Here is a 21,351-nt window from a genome sequence, read left to right as displayed (position 1 = left end):
AGATTATCTTTTCCCAAGATATGACAGTCAATGAAACACAAAGAGTAGTACACACATCCAGAGCTACTGTCATCTAGAATAACATAATTTTTAGTCAGCCAGACCCCCGCCCATCATGAACTTTATGTGCACATTCTTCGAAGAAGCTCCTTTAAGCAAATAAAGTAGGAGCCATAGCTGTTATAGACAGCTTCTTTATATATGGACAGAATGATGGAACTGAAAGAGTCTGGTTGGTATCCAAAGGTAACTTTGATTATTAAGAAACACACAACGCTATAAACATTTATATAATATAGTCAACGATGACTATCACACAAGCTTTGTTTGATTATGGTTCCATTGACCCCTAGAAGTCTACATTGACAGCAGACTGAATAAGTTGGTCCAGGAATCATCATCTTATATTAGACACTGACTAGTTTTTGTCAACATCAGGACACTGACTAGTTTTTCTCAAAAACATCAGGAAACCCAAGACTAACAATCAAAGCATGATACTTACTAGTCATATTAAGTGTATCTCCTCACTTATTCCTCAGGATACAAGTTCTGAAATTTAAACTGTCAGTAATGGTTTGTGTAATTCTGAAGTTGTTCTAGTCACATTGTTGTTCTAGACACATTCAGTGTCACTGCTTGACAGAGGCACAGCAAAATAATAGGCATAGTTTTATTCAAACTAAAGGGGTGGCGAAAGCCACATAACTATGGGCTAGGCTTATAAATGCCCTTGGGCAGATAGCCTAGTATGAACCTATGAACCTATGAATATTTTTTTCTTGTTTCTGATAAGCATTATCAGCAATCTATATGAGTAACTATGGGGATCACAATGGCCCCCAGCTTTAACAATCTGGTAATATCCTCTAGGGAAAAGAAATTCATTTACACCTCACATTACAAACACATTTTATTACAGTTTTACTGATGCTTAATATTTCATTTAGAAAAGAAATGTTGACACCTGACTTGAACATTAACCAGTTCACTGACTGATTTGTTATTTTCAGTGATTTTTCAGTGAATATCTTTTATCACTGTGTGAATTATCTGGATGTACAGGAATATAAGAATCTTTTAAATCATAGACAGCATACAGGAAGAATTCTGTATCAGCAAATATTTTGGTTAAAACAATACACAACTATAGTATACTAGCATAATACAGTGGAGTCCAGCAATTAGGTTTTTGATGTCGACAATATCTGAGAATGAGATTTTAGCTAAACTGCTAAATCTGAAAAAAATTCCACTACAAAACTACTAATTTATTTATTTACTGTTTGTTAACTAGGTTAGTCCCACTAGGCCAATATCCTCTTTTCAGGGGAGATACAAGATGGTAACTTGTACTGACTATGGGAAACCTCGCTAGGGCACTGGGGAACTTCTCGTGTTCTTCTTTAAGATAAGTTCCATGTAATGTTTTCCACATAAGCTAGCACCAGTTCAGGCAGATAAGATCTCAGTTTAACATCTCATTTAAAGGATGGTATACTACTGTGTCAATATCAAGTGTCTTGTGTGGGAATAGAACCACAATCATCCAATTTTCCAACACCAAAGGCACCCTGCTACATGTTGAGCCACTGACACTGTTCACCAAAGATTATTCTGAGGGTTTCCAATTTTTCTGGACAGTCCAGAATTAAGGGACATTGTCACTGACATTGAAGAACACAAGAATATGTTTGATTACGCACAGTAATATTATATGACAATCCCCTCGAGGGAAGGTTAATGCATACTTCTGTTCTGCATGTAATCTGACCAACAAACTGTAGTAGTAACTTGTTTTTCTTTCTAATTACATCTTGCCATATGTCACACACATGCCAGAAATGGAGATAATTATTAAAAAAAAGAGACTCTCAAATTAAATGTTTTTCATTTCTTTATTTTAAACAATGTTATCACTTATAAACACATTTTCTAAGCCCAGTAATAATATTCGGCTGAATGATGCAGTGCTTCTGTACTAGGCCTCATTGCCATCTTTGGTACTCCAGTATAGCTCAATATCTATGCTTTTACAATACCTATTTTCCAATTCCAAGAGTCTTAGATAAGATCATTTCAGGGTTACTTCCTCTCAGATTATAAGCAGAGCCCAGTGTTCCTTTGTGAAACAAATCCATGTCAAACAACGTGCACTAGTTTTTAACATTGAGTTTAATAAAAGTTACTTTCCCATCTGAGTACTAAACTCTCTGCTGAGAGGAATCTTTCTGATGAAAGACATACATCTAGGTTTTACAATTTATCCAAAGTCATTTGCTTCTCAAAAGCAGTGCTCTGAATTCCTTGTAAAAGTTGCAAGCAGATCCTTTATCACCCTTTATGTAGTGCTTAACTGGTCACAAGGAGACATCTCAATATGAGAGAATGTTCTCAGTCTCTTATAATCAGCATGCTTACTCACATAGGTTTGTCTCTGTCCTTTGGCCCACAGTAAATATTGGCAACGTGCTTTATTCACAGATGAACAATTACTACAACAGCTCTACCTAAGAGTTAGAATGATCCTAAAGATCAAAAGGAACAAACTATTTTTTTTATATAAAAGAGAACATGTCTAAAAAAATTGTATCTTTTTTACCCTGTTCTTATAACAGTCAGCAAGATACTTCTTTGGGTATGTACTAGTTCTATAAAGATCACGTTAACATTTTTGTTGGGTGTATGTGAAGTATCAAAAAAGAAAAAAAAATTTCTAATGAGGTACATGATTCAAACACTGATCTAACATTAGAAGTAAACAGTAGGAAAGTATGAACCAATAAAATATAGTTAGCATTCACTCCTGTTTGAGCTGAACTTTACAAAGTGCACTGTGCCATTCACTTGCAGCCTCTGCTTCCCTTATTCTTTACAAAGAAACAGGCAAATATGCATTATTCTTCTTTCAAAGTGGCATTTTTGAAACTATATTTACAGCTGTCACAGAGCAGTCACCATGTACAAACATCATAACATTTATTTGACAACCATTCTTCACATCCATCATTCCCCAACACAGTCCAACCATCTGCTTATGTGTTTACAATGCACCAATTTCCCCTTGCAAAACATGCAGGGTGACTCCACTATGTGAAATCATTTGTGAATTTCTTATGACATGCAAGTCATCATTTCTTCTAACTTCATAGTTATCCTCAGAAGGCCATCGCGTAAGCTGCTATGGCTATGCTCCTTTACCGGTTAGCCAAGAGATATCCCCAGTTCTGTAACAGACAAAAACAACAATTATTTTTTTTTCTAAAAAGGCATCACAGAATATTCTAACATTATACTGTATATTACTGTGTCAAATGTGGCATGATAAGTCCCTAAAGAATCTTTAATCTAAAATTTTCAGTACTCTCCGTGAAAATTGTGAAGACTTCAGATCTTGAACCAAAATATGAACTGGTCAGTAATGAAATCTAAGACTTTGGTAATTTATTTTTCCCCAACACTGCCTTCTGTCTCCTGCAGATAAGCAGCCCACTCAATGCTGGCTTTTACCAGAAAGCTGAAAAATTCTGTAAAGGTTAAATAAACTGCACACTTTATCCACAATTTATCTAAAATGTAAAGCAATTTTCCATGATTCCGTAATCTCTGGATTCATATTTACTAAACAGGCAGGTATGTAGCACACCAACAAAAACACTAGATATTCAACATAATATCAGTCAGATGGTAATCTGACATTTTGGTAACTAAAGTTCTCTTTGGGGGATAATTGTTATATCAGCAAGATAGCTTTGAGAAAGGGGCTACCAGAAAGGGCACTGGCCACATAGCCAGTTTCTATAGAAAAGGCTTGGATATGTCCATTAGGCAAAGTACAACAGGGAATATATTTGGAAATATTTATAGCACTACTGGGGATGTATAATTTGTAAATTTTAGAAATGGGCTTTCAGGCTAGACCCCCTCATAGTATTCTTTGTCCCTAAACTGCAGCTTAGATGATCTTTTCCTCCGCTCTAGCTTGGCTCATTCTTTCCTGAGTCAAAAATTAGCTTTATTAGAATGCTGCTCTTAAACAGGGGTAAAATACTCATGTGCATTGGCTGCTTTGGGTGTGTCTGAGTGCAATGGGATACTTCTCAGTGTATTATAATATAATTTAAAGATTTAGGGAAGCTTCCATGCACAATAACCACTGGAAGGCTTAAAAAGAAACATATAAAAGGAGCAGTTAAGGTGCCAAAAGCTTCAGATATTTCTTGCCTCAAGAAGGGAGGCTAAAGCCCTGAAACATTTATGCTAATAATAGCTACAAGCCATAACAATTAGCTGCAAATTATTCATATCTATACCTATCTATATCTTTTACATATGAATCCTCAGCCTGGCAGCACAAATATAGGTAAACAAGGGGGTTGGTGGGAAGAAATAGCTAGTGCAACATATTTCATTAGAACACACTAAAACAATTGAACTATATTCAACAAAACGATCACTGTTGCAGTCCCCAAAGCTAAATGGATAGATGACTACAGCTAACTGGAGTAGGTAAGGGGACTTAATCAAGAATCCAACAAACCCTAAAGAATGGTACTTCCAAAACCAGCTCTGGACCTAGAAAAAGAGTCCACTTTCTAATGCTTGGTAAATGTATGCATTGAAAATTAAGTAGCTGTCTTTAGAAGACTTATAGAGTCCATCCCTTTCCAAAAATCCACTGAAGAAGCTAATAACATAATAGAATAGGATTGACCCTGCCTGAAAGTGTTTTGTCATGGTGAGCATAACAGAAATAAACAGCTTGTGATAACCATCTTTACTTAGTCTGTTTAGAAACTGGTTGTCCTTTTTTTCTTACTGTCATGGGAAACATAGCATTGCCTGGCTTTGTTGAAGGGTTCTGTCCTTTTCATGTAAAACCTGAGCTGTCCTTTCACATCCAGAGTATGCAAAACTCTTTCTTCCTCATTCTTGGGTTCTGGATGAAATACAAGAGGATTAATGAGCTGACTCAAAGTAAACTCTGTGACCACATTAGATATGAAAGTTGGATTTGTTCTTAAGGAAACCCTGTCCTTGTGAAAGATAAGGTAGGGTTGGCTTATCATAAGGGCTTGTAACTTAGATACCCTTTGTCAGCGCAATTAGGAAGACAGCCTTCCACATCATGAGCCATAATTATGCTTCATGAACTGGCTCAGATGGAGCAATGGTAAGCTTTTCAAGTACAAGATTACGACCCCAAGGAGGAGTCAGCTGTTGTATTTATTTATTTATTTATTTATTTATTTATTTATTTATTTATGTTTGAACTGCCTTCAGGTCAGGGAACTAATTTACACCCTCAAACAATACATCTAGCATTATAGAGGGCTTGTGTTGTCATAATCTGGCACTATGCCTGGTTTCCACTTGGAGGCTATAGAACTTCTGACGTCCAGGATAATTGTGAAATAGTTCTCATTTATGTCAAAAGTAGCTGAATGATTTGCAATAAAATCTCAAAATGGATCAAAGTATAACTTTTCAGTGAAGGGCCCCTGCGGCTTTAGTTCATGTGTCTTTGCTGCCACAGTCCAACATTTTGCATTACATTTGGTTTTCATTAGGGATGCTGTGGTGAAGTTCTGCACAGTACTCTGAGTACAGTAATGGTCTAAATACTGCTTCACTAAATTGTAAAAATCCAATTTATTTATGCTGATTAGAGATGCCTTCTTTTTTTTTTGTCATGGACTTATGACCTGCCCCCAACCCCAGTTTAGACTCATGGACTGTAAACTGCACTACAAAAAGATAACGCTGTGCGCAGTGTATCTTAAAGCTGGAACAACCAGCTAATTGCATTTGAATTTGAGGGTTAATACATTACTCTGCAAATTTGGCTATAATATTTTATACCATTAAAGGGAACAGCCCTTTATTGTTAGGTGTCACTGGTAGTCTTATGTAGCCCTTTGGATGAGTGTTTGTTGCCATTCATTTCTCAAAGATAATAGGTTCATAGGTAGGTACTAGGCTATCGGCCCAAGGGCCTAAGTAAGCCTGGTCAACAAGGTACCCTGGCTTACGCCATCCAAGAAAGTTAATTTCCTGTGCCCCTGTCGAGCAGAGCCACAGAAGTGATCCCTGGGGTGCATTTCCTATTTCCCATCCTCTCATCAAGATTTTTCTTGAAGAGTGCTAATGAGGAACTTTGCTTGACATAGATGGGTAGCTTGTTCCAGAGTATAGGAAGTCTCTGGGACAGGAATCTATCCCTCCAGCTTGTCCTGTTTATTGTGGTGACAAGGTTTAGGTCCCTAGAGCATGGAGCTCAGAGGGATTGGGATTTCTTTAGGTGTAGCATGTCCAACAGCTCTGGGTTTAACATAGCTTTATATGTTAGGCAGAGATCTCCTTGGAGTAGGTGATATGCTACAGAGTAAAGCTGGAGTTTTTTGAGACGATCAGTGTAGGCCATCTGTTTGAGGCCAGTAATCCTCTTTGTGAGGTACTTCTGTGGCCTTTCCAGCTGCTGCAGATGTCTTGTGAGGTACATTCCAAAAGGGGCGTTGTACTCTATAATGGGTCTAATGAGTGCCGAGTAGAGGGGAACAATGACCTCATTTTTTCCTGGATGAGAACCCTTTTGTGATGAGGTGTGCCACATAGAAGGTCTTCCTGACTACTGTGGAAATGTGATTATCAAAGGAGAGACTACCGTCCACCTGGGTCCCAATGTCTCTTATCACACATTCGGCATTAAGTAGACTGCCGTTTATGTGGTAGTTTATGGGTACAGAGTTTATACCAAAGGGAATGACAATGCACTTTTTGGCAATGAGCTTGAGGCCATGCCTCTGACCCCAGGCATCTGTCTCAGTGAGGCCCTTCTGTAGGATGTCCACATCATTTAGGGACTCAACTATGGCTCCTAGTTTGCAGTCATCTGCAAACTTCATTAGCCAGAGGCCTTCTGTGTTAGCCTGTACTTCAGAGAAGTAGATACCAAACAGGAGAGGTCCCAGGACTGAACCCTGTGGTACTCCACTTGTTACTGATTTGAAGTCAGATTTGGAGTCTGCAACTTTTACAGTGTGGTTTTGTCAGTGAGCCAGTTGACAACCCATCTAGTGATGTAGGGATCTATACCCAGTTTAGTGAGTTTAGCTATAATTCCAGAATGGGGGATGGTGTCAAAAGCTTTGGCGAGGTCAAGATAGGCTGTGTGAACCACCTTACCCTTGTCTACGGCTTTGGTGAGGGCCTCAAAAAAGTCGATCAGGTTCGGAAGGCATGATCTGCCTTTCACAAACCCAAACTGGGTGGCATCCAGACTTTGGAGGTTACCAATGTCTTTGTTTATGAGTTCCATGATGATACGTTCCATGGCCTTGCAGTCGCAGACCAGGCTCGTTAGGCTAATATGGCGATAGTTCCCAGGATCAGTGGTGGCTCCCCGTTTGTGGAGTGGGATAACTGTTGCTGTGCACCATTCTGTGGGCACAAAGACTGATGTGAGACTATGACTGCACATGGTGCTTAGGTGGGGAGCCAGTTCATTCTGAAGTTCATGTAAAACGCAGCCTGGGATGTTGTCCGGTCCCATGAATGCTGTGTTTTTGGTTTTAGAGAGTGCAGATTTTACCTGCATAGATGTGATTACAGGGACTCTGCATTCTTCCTGTATAGATATGGGCCCTTTAGGGAGTGAGGGGGGTAAAGTTAGCACTGAACCTATCTGCCAGGATGATGGCAATATCAGTTGGTTTTGTAATTTTCATGCCATTGTGCTGTAAAACTCAGAGCAGATTTGGGTGTTGCCATTGAGATTCTTGACATAGCTATAGAATGCTTTGTGGTTGCCCTTAGAATCAGTTGCAATTTTGTTTTCATAGTTAGCTTTGGAGGATCCTATAAGGGATCTCAGCTTCTTACTGAGGCTGACCAGGGAGCTCCTCCACTCATGGGATTTTACTCTTTTGCCACAGTTTCTTCCTTCCTTTGTAGAGTTTGTTTATGGCAGGGGATCACCAGATTGGCTTCCTTTTTTTGGAGGATAGCATCTTGGTTCTGTTTGGGATAGCACGATCCACGCACTCATGTAAGTGCTTACAGAGTGCATTTGTCTAGGAGTCGTAACTGTATTGTCCATCTGCATGGGTGTCATGAAGTTTGCCACTTCTGAATTAAGAAGCATGAAGTTGGCTTTGGAAAAATTTTTTACCGTGGTTTCCTGAATGGTGGGTGGGGGAGGGATGCGGATATCTAAGGTGATTAGCTTATGGTCGGATCTGACCAATGAGGAGTTGACTTCAGGAACACTGGTCACTCATGTTGGTAATGACTAGGTCTACGATATTATTGCCCCTGGTGGGGGTGTGAATAAGTTGATCAGGGGCATTGGAATTTATGAATTCCTGAAAGTGTTGAACAAAGGAGTTGGTACATGAGTAGTTTTCCCAGTTAATAGTGGGCTAGTTGAAATTGCCCATTATTAGGGAGTTTGGTTGAACCATAATATTTTCCAGTATATCAAGAAAAGAGGAGTGGGAATCCTGGGGCATGGTGGGGGATCTGTAGCAAGCTACAATTTGGATTGCAGTTTTGCCCAGAGTTAGTTGCACTTGGATAACCTCACATACATTATGCTGCACAACTAGCCTGGAGGTGTGGATATCCTTAATAAACATGGACACACCTCCACCTTTGGTGTTCTGATCCAGGTTAGATGGCTGAAAAGTGTGGTAATATCTATCATGTTTGCATTTCTTCAAACTAACAAACTCAGTATGTATCAGAATCATATTACCTGGGTGTTATTGTGAAATGAGAAGCAAACATTTGAACCAAAAATGCTCTTTTCTAAGAAGTAATAGTATGTTCTATCTCTGCTTATGTAAGGGATCTAGGTACAGTTTTCTAAGAAGTAATAGCATGTTCTATCTATGTTTATGTAAGGGATCTAGGTACACTTTTCTAAGAAGTAATAGCATGTTCTATCTATGCTTATGTAAGGGATCTAGGTACACTTTTCTAAGAAGTAATAGCATGTTCTATCTATGCTTATGTAAGGGATCTAAGTACACTTTTCTAAGAAGTAATAGCATGTTCTATCTATGCTTATGTAAGGGATCTAGGTACACTTTTCTAAGAAGTAATAGCATGTTCTATCTATGCTTATGCAAGGGATCTAGGTACACTTTTCTAAGAAGTAATAGCATGTTCTATCTATGCTTATGTAAGGGATCTAGGTACACTTTTCTAAGAAGTAATAGCATGTTCTATATATGCTTATGTAAGGGATCTATGGTACACTTTTCTAAGAAGTAATAGTATGTTCTATCTATGCTTATATAAGGGCTCTAGGTACACTTTTCTAAGAAGTAATAGCATGTTCTATCTATGCTTATGTAAGGGATCTAGGTACACTTTTCTAAGAAGTAATAGCATGTTCTATCTATGCTTATGTAAGGGATCTAGGTACACTTTTCTAAGAAGTAATAGCATGTTCTATCTATGCTTATGTAAGGGATCTAGGTACACTTTTCCAAGAAGTAATAGCATGTTCTATCTATCCTTATGTAAGGGATCTAGGTACACTTTTCTAAGAAGTAATAGCATGTTCTATCTATGCTTATATAAGGGATCTAGGTACACTTTTCGAAGAAGTAATAGCATGTTCTAACTATGCTTATGTAAGGGATCTAGGTACACTTTTCTAAGAAGTAATAGCATGTTCTATCTATGCTTATGTAAGGGATCTAGCTACACTTTTCTAAGAAGTAATAGCATGTTCTATCTATGCTTATGTAAGGGATCTAGCTACACTTTTCTAAGAAGTAATAGCATGTTCTAGCTATGCTTATGTAAGGGATCTAGGTACACTTTTCTAAGACATAATAGCATGTTCTATCTATGCTTATGTAAGGGATCTAGGTAAACTTTTCTAAGAAGTAATAGCATGTTCTATCTATGCTTATGTAAGGGATCTAGGTACACTTTTTTAAGAAGAAATAGCATGTTCTATCTATGCTTATGTAAGGGATCTAGGTACACTTTTCCAAGAAGTAATAGCATGTTCTATCTATCCTTATGTAAGGGATCTAGGTACACTTTTCTAAGAAGTAATAGCATGTTCTATCTATGCTTATATAAGGGATCTAGGTACACTTTTCGAAGAAGTAATAGCATGTTCTAACTATGCTTATGTAAGGGATCTAGGTACACTTTTCTAAGAAGTAATAGCATGTTCTATCTATGCTTATGTAAGGGATCTAGCTACACTTTTCTAAGAAGTAATAGCATGTTCTAGCTATGCTTATGTAAGGGATCTAGCTACACTTATCTAAGAAGTAATAGCATGTTCTAGCTATGCTTATGTAAGGGATCTAGGTACACTTTTCTAAGACATAATAGCATGTTCTATCTATGCTTATGTAAGGGATCTAGGTACACTTTTCTAAGAAGTAATAGCATGTTCTGTCTATGCCTATGTAAGGGATCTAGGTACACTTTTCTAAGAAGTAATAGCATGTTCTATATATGCTTATGTAAGGGATCTAGGTACACTTTTCTAAGAAGTAATAGCATGTTCTATCTATGCTTATGTAAGGGATCTAGGTACACTTTTCTAAGAAGTAATAGCATGTTCTACCTATGCTTATGTAAGGGATCTAGGTACACTTTTCTAAGAAGTAATAGCATGTTCTATTTATGCTTATGTAAGGGATCTAGGTACACTTTCCTAAGAAGTAATAGCATGTTCTATCTATGCTTATGTAAGGGATCTAGGTACACTTTTCTAAGAAGTAATAGCATGTTCTATCTATGCTTATGTAAGGGATCTAGGTACACTTTTCTAAGAAGTAATAGCATGTTCTATCTATGCTTATGTAAGGGATCTAGGTACACTTTTCTAAGAAGTAATAGCATGTTCTATCTATGCTTACGTAAGGGATCTAGCTACACTTTTCTAAGAAGTAATAGCATGTTCTAACTATGCTTATGTAAGGGATCTAGCTACACTTTTCTAAGTAATAGCATGTTCTATCTATGCTTATGTAAGGGATCTAGGTACACTTTTCTAAGAAGTAATAGCATGTTCTATCTATGCTTATGTAAGGGATCTAGGTACACTTTTCTAAGAAGTAATAGCATGTTCTATCTATGCTTATGTAAGGGATCTATGTACACTTTTCTAAGAAGTAATAGCATGTTCTAGCTATGCTTATTTAAGGGATCTAGGTACACTTTTCTAAGAAGTAATAGCATGTTCTATCTATGCTTATGTAGGGGATATAGGTACACTTTTCTAAGAAGTAATAGCATTTCTACCTATGCTTATGTAAGGGATCTAGGTACACTTTTCTAAGAAGTAATAGCATGTTCTATCTATGCTTATGTAAGGGATCTAGGTACACTTTTCTAAGTAATAGCATGTTCTATCTATGCTTATGTAAGGGATATAGGTACACTTTTCTAAGAAGTAATAGCATGTTCTATCTATGCTTATGTAAGGGATCTAGGTACACTTTTCTAAGAAGTAATAGCATGTTCTATCTATGCTTATGTAAGGGATCTAGGTACACTTTTCTAAGAAGTAATAGCATGTTCTATCTATGCTTATGTAAGGGATCTAGGTACACTTTTCTAAGAAGTTATAGCATGTTCTATCTATGCTTATGTAAGGGATCTAGGTACACTTTTCTAAGAAGTAATAGCATGTTCTAACTGTGCTTATGTAAGGGATCTAGGTACACTTTTCTAAGAAGGAATAGCATGTTCTATCTATGCTTATGTAAGGGATCTAGGTACACTTTTCTAAGAAGTAATAGTATGTTCTATCTATGCTTATGTAAGGGATCTAGGTATACTTTTCTAAGAAGTAATAGCATGTTCTATCTATGCTTGTGTAAGGGATCTAGGTACACGTTTCTAAGAAGTAATGGCATGTTCTATCTATGCTTATGTAAGGGATCTAGGTAAACTTTTCTAAGAAGTAATAGCATGTTCTATCTATGCTTATGAAAGGGATCTAGGTACACTTTTCTATGAAGTAATAGCATGTTCTATCTATGCTTATGTAAGGGATCTAGGTACACTTTTCTAAGAAGCAATAGCATGTTCTATCTATGCTTATGTAAGGGATCTACGTACACTTTTCTAGGAAGTAATAACATGTTCTATCTATGCTTATGTAAGGGATCTAGGTACACTTTTCTAAGAAGTAATAGCGTGTTCTATCTATGCTTATGTAAGGGATCTAGGTACACTTTTCTAAGAAGTAATAGCGTGTTCTATCTATGCTTATGTAAGGGATCTAGGTACGCTTTTCTAAGAAGTAATAGCATGTTCTATCTATGCTTATGTAAGGGATCTAGGTACACTTTTCTAATAAGTAATAGCATGTTCTATCTATGCTTATGTAAGGGATCTAGGTACACTTTTCTAAGAAGTAGTAGCATGTTCTATCTATGCTTATGTAAGGGATCTAGGTACACTTTTCTAAGAAGTAATAGCATGTTCTATCTATGCCTATGTAAGGGATCTAGGTACCTTTTCTAAGAAGTAATAGCATGTTCTATCTATGCTTATGTAAGGGATCTAGGTACACTTTTCTAAGAAGTAATAGCATGTTCTATCTATGCTTATGTAAGGGATCTAGGTACACTTTTCTAAGAAGTAATAGCATGTTCTATCTATGCTTATGTAAGGGATCTAGGTACACTTTTCTAAGAAGTAATAGCATGTTCTATCTATGCTTATGTAAGGGATCTAGGTACACTTTTCTAAGAAGTAATAGCATGTTCTATCTATGCTTATGTAAGGGATCTAGGTACACTTTTCTAAGAAGTAATAGCATGTTCTATCTATGCTTATGTAAGGGATCTAGGTACACTTGCTGATAATTCCTTATTACTTAACCATCGTGTCTTCACAGTATTTTGGAAAGCCTTATCTCAGGCTAATCTAATTTTCAAAGGCATCTCAACTAGATTCAGACAAGTCTTAATTCCCATTTACTTATATTTCATCAGACTCATTACTCAATATGACACACCATTTGGCATGTATTTGTCTAAACATGTCATTCAACTTGAAAGACCACAGAAATGTTTAACTTAAAAAACAGTGGCCCCAAAACTCTTAGTTATCAGAACAGATTGGAAACCTTCTTTCTGTATTCAGTTTCTTACAGACTCCTCCATGAACATCTGTGCATAGCCTTTTGGGTCATGAAAGATCCCACACAATTTTTCATCCTATTCCTTTGTAGAATAAATGGTACCTCAAAATACCCGATTAAAAGAACTAAATCTTCATCAACAGATAAATAAGACATATTGATATAATAGATTCATATCATTATGTATCCCTTACCTTTCAAGCAAACTTATACTACATGTCAAGCTAAGTAGCATTCATGCCACTTTCAAGGTAAACCTAGATATCTGGATGAGGGGCCTCAAATTCTCCCCTGGTCTGTCTTTTTTTGCCCTCCTGGAGGCTGGAGGAAACTATATTTTTTTTGGCTAGGTTTGTAGGGATCTAGGTACACTTTTCTAAAAAGTAATAGCATGTTCTATCTATGCTTATGTAAGGGATATAGGTACACATTTCTAAGAAGTAATAGCATGTTCTATCTATGCTTATCTAAGGGATCTAGGTACACTTTTCTAAGAAGTAATAACATGTTCTATCTATGCTTATGTAAGGGATCTAGGTACACTTTTCTAAGAAGTAATAGCATGTTCTATCTATGCTTATGTGAGGGATCTAGGTACACTTTTCTAAGAAGTTGTAGCATGTTCTATCTATGCTTATGTAAGGGATCTAGGTACACTTTTCTAAGAAGTAATAGCATGTTCTAACTGTGCTTATGTAAGGGATCTAGGTACACTTTTCTAAGAAGTAATAGCATGTTCTATCTATGCTTATGTAAGGGATCTAGTACACTTTTCTAAGAAGTAATAGTATGTTCTATCTATGCTTATGTAAGGGATCTAGGTACACTTTTCTAAGAAGTAATAGCATGTTCTATCTATGCTTTTGTAAGGGATCTAGGTACACTTTTCTAAGAAGTAATGGCATGTTCTATCTATGCTTATGTAAGGGATCTAGGTAAACTTTTCTAAGAAGTAATAGCATGTTCTATCTATGCTTATGAAAGGGATCTAGGTACACTTTTCTAAGAAGTAATAGCATGTTCTATCTATGCTTATGTAAGGGATCTAGGTACACTTTTCTAAGAAGTAATAGCATGTTCTATCTATGCTTATGTAAGAGATCTAGGTACACTTTTCTAAGAAGTAATAACATGTTCTATCTATGCTTATGTAAGGGATCTAGGTACACTTTTCAAGAAGTAATAGCGTGTTCTATCTATGCTTATGTAAGGGATCTAGGTACACTTTTCTAAGAAGTAATAGCGTGTTCTATCTATGCTTATGTAAGGGATCTAGGTACACTTTTCTAAGAAGTAATAGCATGTTCTATCTATGCTTATGTAAGGGATCTCGGTACACTTTTCTAAGAAGTAATAGCATGTTCTATCTATGCTTATGTAAGGGATCTAGGTACACTTTTCTAAGAAGTAGTAGCATGTTCTATCTATGCTTATGTAAGGGATCTAGGTACACTTTTCTAAGAAGTAATAGCATGTTCTATCTATGCTTATGTAAGGGATCTAGGTACACTTTTCTAAGAAGTAATAGCATGCTCTATCTATGCTTATGTAAGGGATCTAGGTACACTTTTCTAAGAAGTAATAGCATGTTCTATCTATGCTTATGTAAGGGATCTAGGTACACTTTTCTAAGAAGTAATAGCATGTTCTATCTATGCTTATGTAAGGGATCTAGGTACACTTTTCTAAGACGTAATAGCATGTTCTATCTATGCTTATGTAAGGGATCTAGGTACACTTTTCTAAGAAGTAATAGCATGTTCTATCTATGCTTATGTAAGGGATCTAGGTACACTTTTCTAAGAAGTAATAGCATGTTCTATCTATGCTTATGTAAGGGATCTAGGTACACTTTTCTAAGAAGTAATAGCATGTTCTATCTATGCTTATGTAAGGGATCTAGGTACACTTTTCTAAGAAGTAATAGCATGTTCTATCTATGCTTATGTAAGGGATCTAGGTACACTTTTCTAAGAAGTTATAGCATGTTCTATCTATGCTTATGTAAGGGATCTAGGTACACTTTTCTAAGAAGTAATAGCATGTTCTAACTGTGCTTATGTAAGGGATCTAGGTACACTTTTCTAAGAAGGAATAGCATGTTCTATCTATGCTTATGTAAGGGATCTAGGTACACTTTTCTAAGAAGTAATAGTATGTTCTATCTATGCTTATGTAAGGGATCTAGGTATACTTTTCTAAGAAGTAATAGCATGTTCTATCTATGCTTGTGTAAGGGATCTAGGTACACGTTTCTAAGAAGTAATGGCATGTTCTATCTATGCTTATGTAAGGGATCTAGGTAAACTTTTCTAAGAAGTAATAGCATGTTCTATCTATGCTTATGAAAGGGATCTAGGTACACTTTTCTATGAAGTAATAGCATGTTCTATCTATGCTTATGTAAGGGATCTAGGTACACTTTTCTAAGAAGCAATAGCATGTTCTATCTATGCTTATGTAGGGGATCTACGTACACTTTTCTAGGAAGTAATAACATGTTCTATCTATGCTTATGTAAGGGATCTAGGTACACTTTTCTAAGAAGTAATAGCGTGTTCTATCTATGCTTATGTAAGGGATCTAGGTACACTTTTCTAAGAAGTAATAGCGTGTTCTATCTATGCTTATGTAAGGGATCTAGGTACACTTTTCTAAGAAGTAATAGCATGTTCTATCTATGCTTATGTAAGGGATCTAGGTACACTTTTCTAATAAGTAATAGCATGTTCTATCTATGCTTATGTAAGGGATCTAGGTACACTTTTCTAAGAAGTAGTAGCATGTTCTATCTATGCTTATGTAAGGGATCTAGGTACACTTTTCTAAGAAGTAATAGCATGTTCTATCTATGCCTATGTAAGGGATCTAGGTACCTTTTCTAAGAAGTAATAGCATGTTCTATCTATGCTTATGTAAGGGATCTAGGTACACTTTTCTAAGAAGTAATAGCATGTTCTATCTATTCTTATGTAAGGGATCTAGGTACACTTTTCTAAGAAGTAATAGCATGTTCTATCTATGCTTATGTAAGGGATCTAGGTACACTTTTCTAAGAAGTAATAGCATGTTCTATCTATGCTTATGTAAGGGATCTAGGTACACTTTTCTAAGAAGTAATAGCATGTTCTATCTATGCTTATGTAAGGGATCTAGGTACACTTTTCTAAGAAGTAATAGCATGTTCTATCTATGCTTATGTAAGGGATCTAGGTACACTTGCTGATAATTCCTTATTACTTAACCATCGTGTCTTCACAGTATTTTGGAAAGCCTTATCTCAGGCTAATCTAATTTTCAAAGGCATCTCAACTAGATTCAGACAAGTCTTAATTCCCATTTACTTATATTTCATCAGACTCATTACTCAATATGACACACCATTTGGCATGTATTTGTCTAAACATGTCATTCAACTTGAAAGACCACAGAAATGTTTAACTTAAAAAACAGTGGCCCCAAAACTCTTAGTTATCAGAACAGATTGGAAACCTTCTTTCTGTATTCAGTTTCTTACAGACTCCTCCATGAACATCTGTGCATAGCCTTTTGGGTCATGAAAGATCCCACACAATTTTTCATCCTATTCCTTTGTAGAATAAATGGTACCTCAAAATACCCGATTAAAAGAACTAAATCTTCATCAACAGATAAATAAGACATATTGATATAATAGATTCATATCATTATGTATCCCTTACCTTTCAAGCAAACTTATACTACATGTCAAGCTAAGTAGCATTCATGCCACTTTCAAGGTAAACCTAGATATCTGGATGAGGGGTCTCAAATTCTCCCCTGGTCTGTCTTTTTTTGCCCTCCTGGAGGCTGGAGGAAACTATATTTTTTTGGCTAGGTTTGTAGGGATCTAGGTACACTTTTCTAAAAAGTAATAGCATGTTCTATCTATGCTTATGTAAGGGATATAGGTACACATTTCTAAGAAGTAATAGCATGTTCTATCTATGCTTATCTAAGGGATCTAGGTACACTTTTCTAAGAAGTAATAACATGTTCTATCTATGCTTATGTAAGGGATCTAGGTACACTTTTCTAAGAAGTAATAGCATGTTCTATCTATGCTTATGTGAGGGATCTAGGTACACTTTTCTAAGAAGTTGTAGCATGTTCTATCTATGCTTATGTAAGGGATCTAGGTACACTTTTCTAAGAAGTAATAGCATGTTCTAACTGTGCTTATGTAAGGGATCTAGGTACACTTTTCTAAGAAGTAATAGCATGTTCTATCTATGCTTATGTAAGGGATCTAGTACACTTTTCTAAGAAGTAATAGTATGTTCTATCTATGCTTATGTAAGGGATCTAGGTACACTTTTCTAAGAAGTAATAGCATGTTCTATCTATGCTTTTGTAAGGGATCTAGGTACACTTTTCTAAGAAGTAATGGCATGTTCTATCTATGCTTATGTAAGGGATCTAGGTAAACTTTTCTAAGAAGTAATAGCATGTTCTATCTATGCTTATGAAAGGGATCTAGGTACACTTTTCTAAGAAGTAATAGCATGTTCTATCTATGCTTATGTAAGGGATCTAGGTACACTTTTCTAAGAAGTAATAGCATGTTCTATCTATGCTTATGTAAGAGATCTAGGTACACTTTTCTAAGAAGTAATAACATGTTCTATCTATGCTTATGTAAGGGATCTAGGTACACTTTTCGAAGAAGTAATAGCGTGTTCTATCTATGCTTATGTAAGGGATCTAGGTACACTTTTCTAAGAAGTAATAGCGTGTTCTATCTATGCTTATGTAAGGGATCTAGGTACACTTTTCTAAGAAGTAATAGCATGTTCTATCTATGCTTATGTAAGGGATCTCGGTACACTTTTCTAAGAAGTAATAGCATGTTCTATCTATGCTTATGTAAGGGATCTAGGTACACTTTTCTAAGAAGTAGTAGCATGTTCTATCTATGCTTATGTAAGGGATCTAGGTACACTTTTCTAAGAAGTAATAGCATGTTCTATCTATGCTTATGTAAGGGATCTAGGTACACTTTTCTAAGAAGTAATAGCATGCTCTATCTATGCTTATGTAAGGGATCTAGGTACACTTTTCTAAGAAGTAATAGCATGTTCTATCTATGCTTATGTAAGGGATCTAGGTACACTTTTCTAAGAAGTAATAGCATGTTCTATCTATGCTTATGTAAGGGATCTAGGTACACTTTTCTAAGACGTAATAGCATGTTCTATCTATGCTTATGTAAGGGATCTAGGTACACTTTTCTAAGAAGTAATAGCATGTTCTATCTATGCTTATGTAAGGGATCTAGGTACACTTTTCTAAGAAGTAATAGCATGTTCTATCTATGCTTATGTAAGGGATCTAGGTACACTTTTCTAAGAAGTAATAGCATGTTCTATCTATGCTTATGTAAGGGATCTAGGTACACTTTTCTAAGAAGTAATAGCATGTTCTATCTATGCTTATGTAAGGGATCTAGGTACACTTTTCTAAGAAGTAATAGCATGTTCTATCTATGCTTATGTAAGGGATCTAGGTACACTTGCTGATAATTCCTTATCACTTAACCATTGTGTCTTCACAGTATTTTGGAAAGCCTTATCTCAGGCTAATCTAATTTTCAAAGGCATCTCAACTAGATTCAGACAAGTCTTAATTCCCATTTACTTATATTTCATCAGACTCATTACTCAATATGACACACCATTTGGCATGCATTTGTCTAAACATGTCATTCAACTTGAAAGACCACAGAAATGTTTAACTTAAAAAACAGTGGCCCCAAAACTCTTAGTTATCAGAATTGATTGGAAACCTTCTTTCTGTATTCAGTTTCTTACAGACTCCTCCATGAAGATCTGTGCATAGCCTTTTGGGTCATGAAAGATCCCACACAATTTTTCTTCCTATTCCTTTGTAGAATGAATGGTACCTCAAAATACCTGATTAAAAGAACTAAATCTTCATCAACAGATAAATAAGACATATTGATATAATAGATTCATATCATTATGTATCCCTTACCTTTCAAGCAAACTTATACTACATGTCAAGCTAAGTAGCATTCATGCCACTTTCAAGGTAAACCTAGATATCTGGATGAGCGGCCTCAAATTCTCCCCTGGTCTGTCTTTTTTTGCCCTCCTGGAGGCTGGAGGAAACTATATTTTTTTGGCTAGGTTTGTAGACTGAAATTTACCTGTGAACCTGTGAATTAATGATCACTGGAATGTAACTTTCCAACAGAGCACTAAGCACAGCTAGCCCTACAGAGCTAAGACAGAGCCTGTCCTTCACACTGGGCTGGACTCTCTTCCCAGTTTCCTCATCCTCGTACCAACTTTAAGCCTTCCTATTTTCTGAGAAAATAATTTTGGCCACCACTGCACACTTCCCAGTATTTCTCTATTGCATTGTTTAAGAATGTCTTGTTTTGTTGGGATTTCAGTAAATGGATATAATTCCTTTAATATAAAGATGGCCTAAGATCATTCAAATGAGAATGCTAATATGCACATAGCTATGGTCTGATAAAGATGAGTTACCAATGGCTGCCATAACCAAGCCATTCAACTTATATGAACTCACTAAGATGTAATCTTATCTGCTTGTAGTGACAGAAACATGTGCCAGGTAAATATAATTACACTCTGTAGAACGCAAGGACCTCCAGGTGGTTACTAACTGCAGGTCTTTCATAAAGTTTTAAAAACCTTACATTACCTTTGGCATTATATTCCACTTCTGGGAAACCCTATTCATTACAGAGTTCAGGGATGTGTTGAAGTGCCCCCTGTAAAATACCTCTCACACCACAACACTCTAACAGGGGTGCTGCAAATGAATGAGTTGTTGGGTGGTTATCCTCTTTAGGAATATAAAGCAACCAGCCCAAAATAATAGCACGCCCTGCAGTTTGAACCTTTGCCAATATCCACCTTCCCTATGGAGGTTTGCACTGAAGAATCTAGTGCCCAAATGAATCTACTAAGTAGCAAGACAGACACTCCCTTGTATGCTGTGGTAAGATAGTTAGGCTTTCCCCACCCGTTCCATTTCTTTTGAAAGTATTCACATCAAAATATTTTCTCTAAAACCTAGTTTCCTGGACAAAGACAGTATCAGCATGTACTTTCTGTCACATATTACTTAATGCCTTTTGTTTAAAGTAGTATATAAACCCATTGCATTCCATGAGACATACCTGACAACTGATGGATGAGGATTTAGAAAAAGGGAGCCAGCCATTCCTTCAAGATGTTTGGCTCAGGCTGCATAGTTAGCATCTGCCATGGATGTTCTGATACTAGTTGCCTTCGGTACAAATCCAAATGGACACAACTGACTCAAAATATATCATAGTTACATCAGTTAGCTAACATTAAACTGACTACACATTAGAAGTAAAATGTCTCCCCTTTAGAGATGGAGCTGCAAAGAAATTCCTCTCAGGGGGCAGGATTAGATTCACAATAAGATATACTACAACAACTAACAAATTACCTCATAATTTACAAAAAGCCAAGATGTCTGGCCACAGTATTAGTTGGAGTTAGACCTGCCACCACTTGGAAGCAAAAACTAAATATGTACATGAATACATAAACAAATAAATAAATACATAAATAAATAAGATGTACAGGGAAGCACACTGTTAAACTCTGTTCCACAAGTTAGCAGCAACAATAATAAACATATAAACAGCTCCATACACAGTGCATTCACCAATATTCTACTAGCAATTATTCCTTGGAAACATAAACATAGAAAATATTTCACAAAGATTATTGGCCTAGATAAATCAACAGTGTTTACAGGTGTGGATGTACATAAATGTATACAAGGCATTAAAACAGTAATACTACTTGCCACTTTTCTTCATGGGATGGCATATATACATATATATATATATATATATATATATATATATATATATATACATGCACATATTTTATATAAACTTGAAATTGTGCAGGGGAACAAAAACAAATAAAAAATCAGTGGGGGGCCACGCAGGCCACACCCCCTACTTAAATATACCAACTCCGAGATCGCACTTCAGTGAGGAAAAGGGAAATCTCCCGTTCCGCGCTATATGCATAAGTGCACAATGGGAGAAATTCCACTTTAGTAATTTGGTCTCAGTGAAATGGTCTTTCGAATGGGCAGGCATACTTACGCTAAAATGCTTTTCACCGAAGCAGCATTTTCACATAAGTATGCCTGTTGTG

At 36.4% G+C, this 21,351-nt stretch overlaps 1 protein-coding gene across 3 annotated transcripts in view; it reads right to left on the bottom strand.

Moving 5' to 3' along the window:
* Nucleotides 1–1,884: 1,884 nt before the first annotated feature.
* The window catches only part of AIFM3 (apoptosis inducing factor mitochondria associated 3), a 667,943-nt gene continuing 648,476 nt past the window's right edge, over nt 1,885–21,351 (bottom strand). For all 3 annotated transcript variants that reach the window (XM_044068314.1, XM_044068316.1, XM_044068315.1), the window contains one exon: nt 1,885–3,227. In XM_044068314.1, coding sequence (XP_043924249.1) covers nt 3,188–3,227 — 40 coding nt within the window. In that variant the 3' untranslated portion in view covers nt 1,885–3,187. The remainder of the gene's footprint in view (nt 3,228–21,351) is intronic.

Source organism: Protopterus annectens, chromosome 4.part0, assembly GCF_019279795.1.
Source record: "Protopterus annectens isolate FY-2018-M chromosome 4.part0, PAN1.0, whole genome shotgun sequence".
In the NCBI taxonomy this organism is placed as follows: domain Eukaryota; kingdom Metazoa; phylum Chordata; order Ceratodontiformes; family Protopteridae; genus Protopterus; species Protopterus annectens.
Note: the sequence above shows the minus strand (reverse complement) of the source record. Positions and strands in the feature narration are given on the sequence as shown.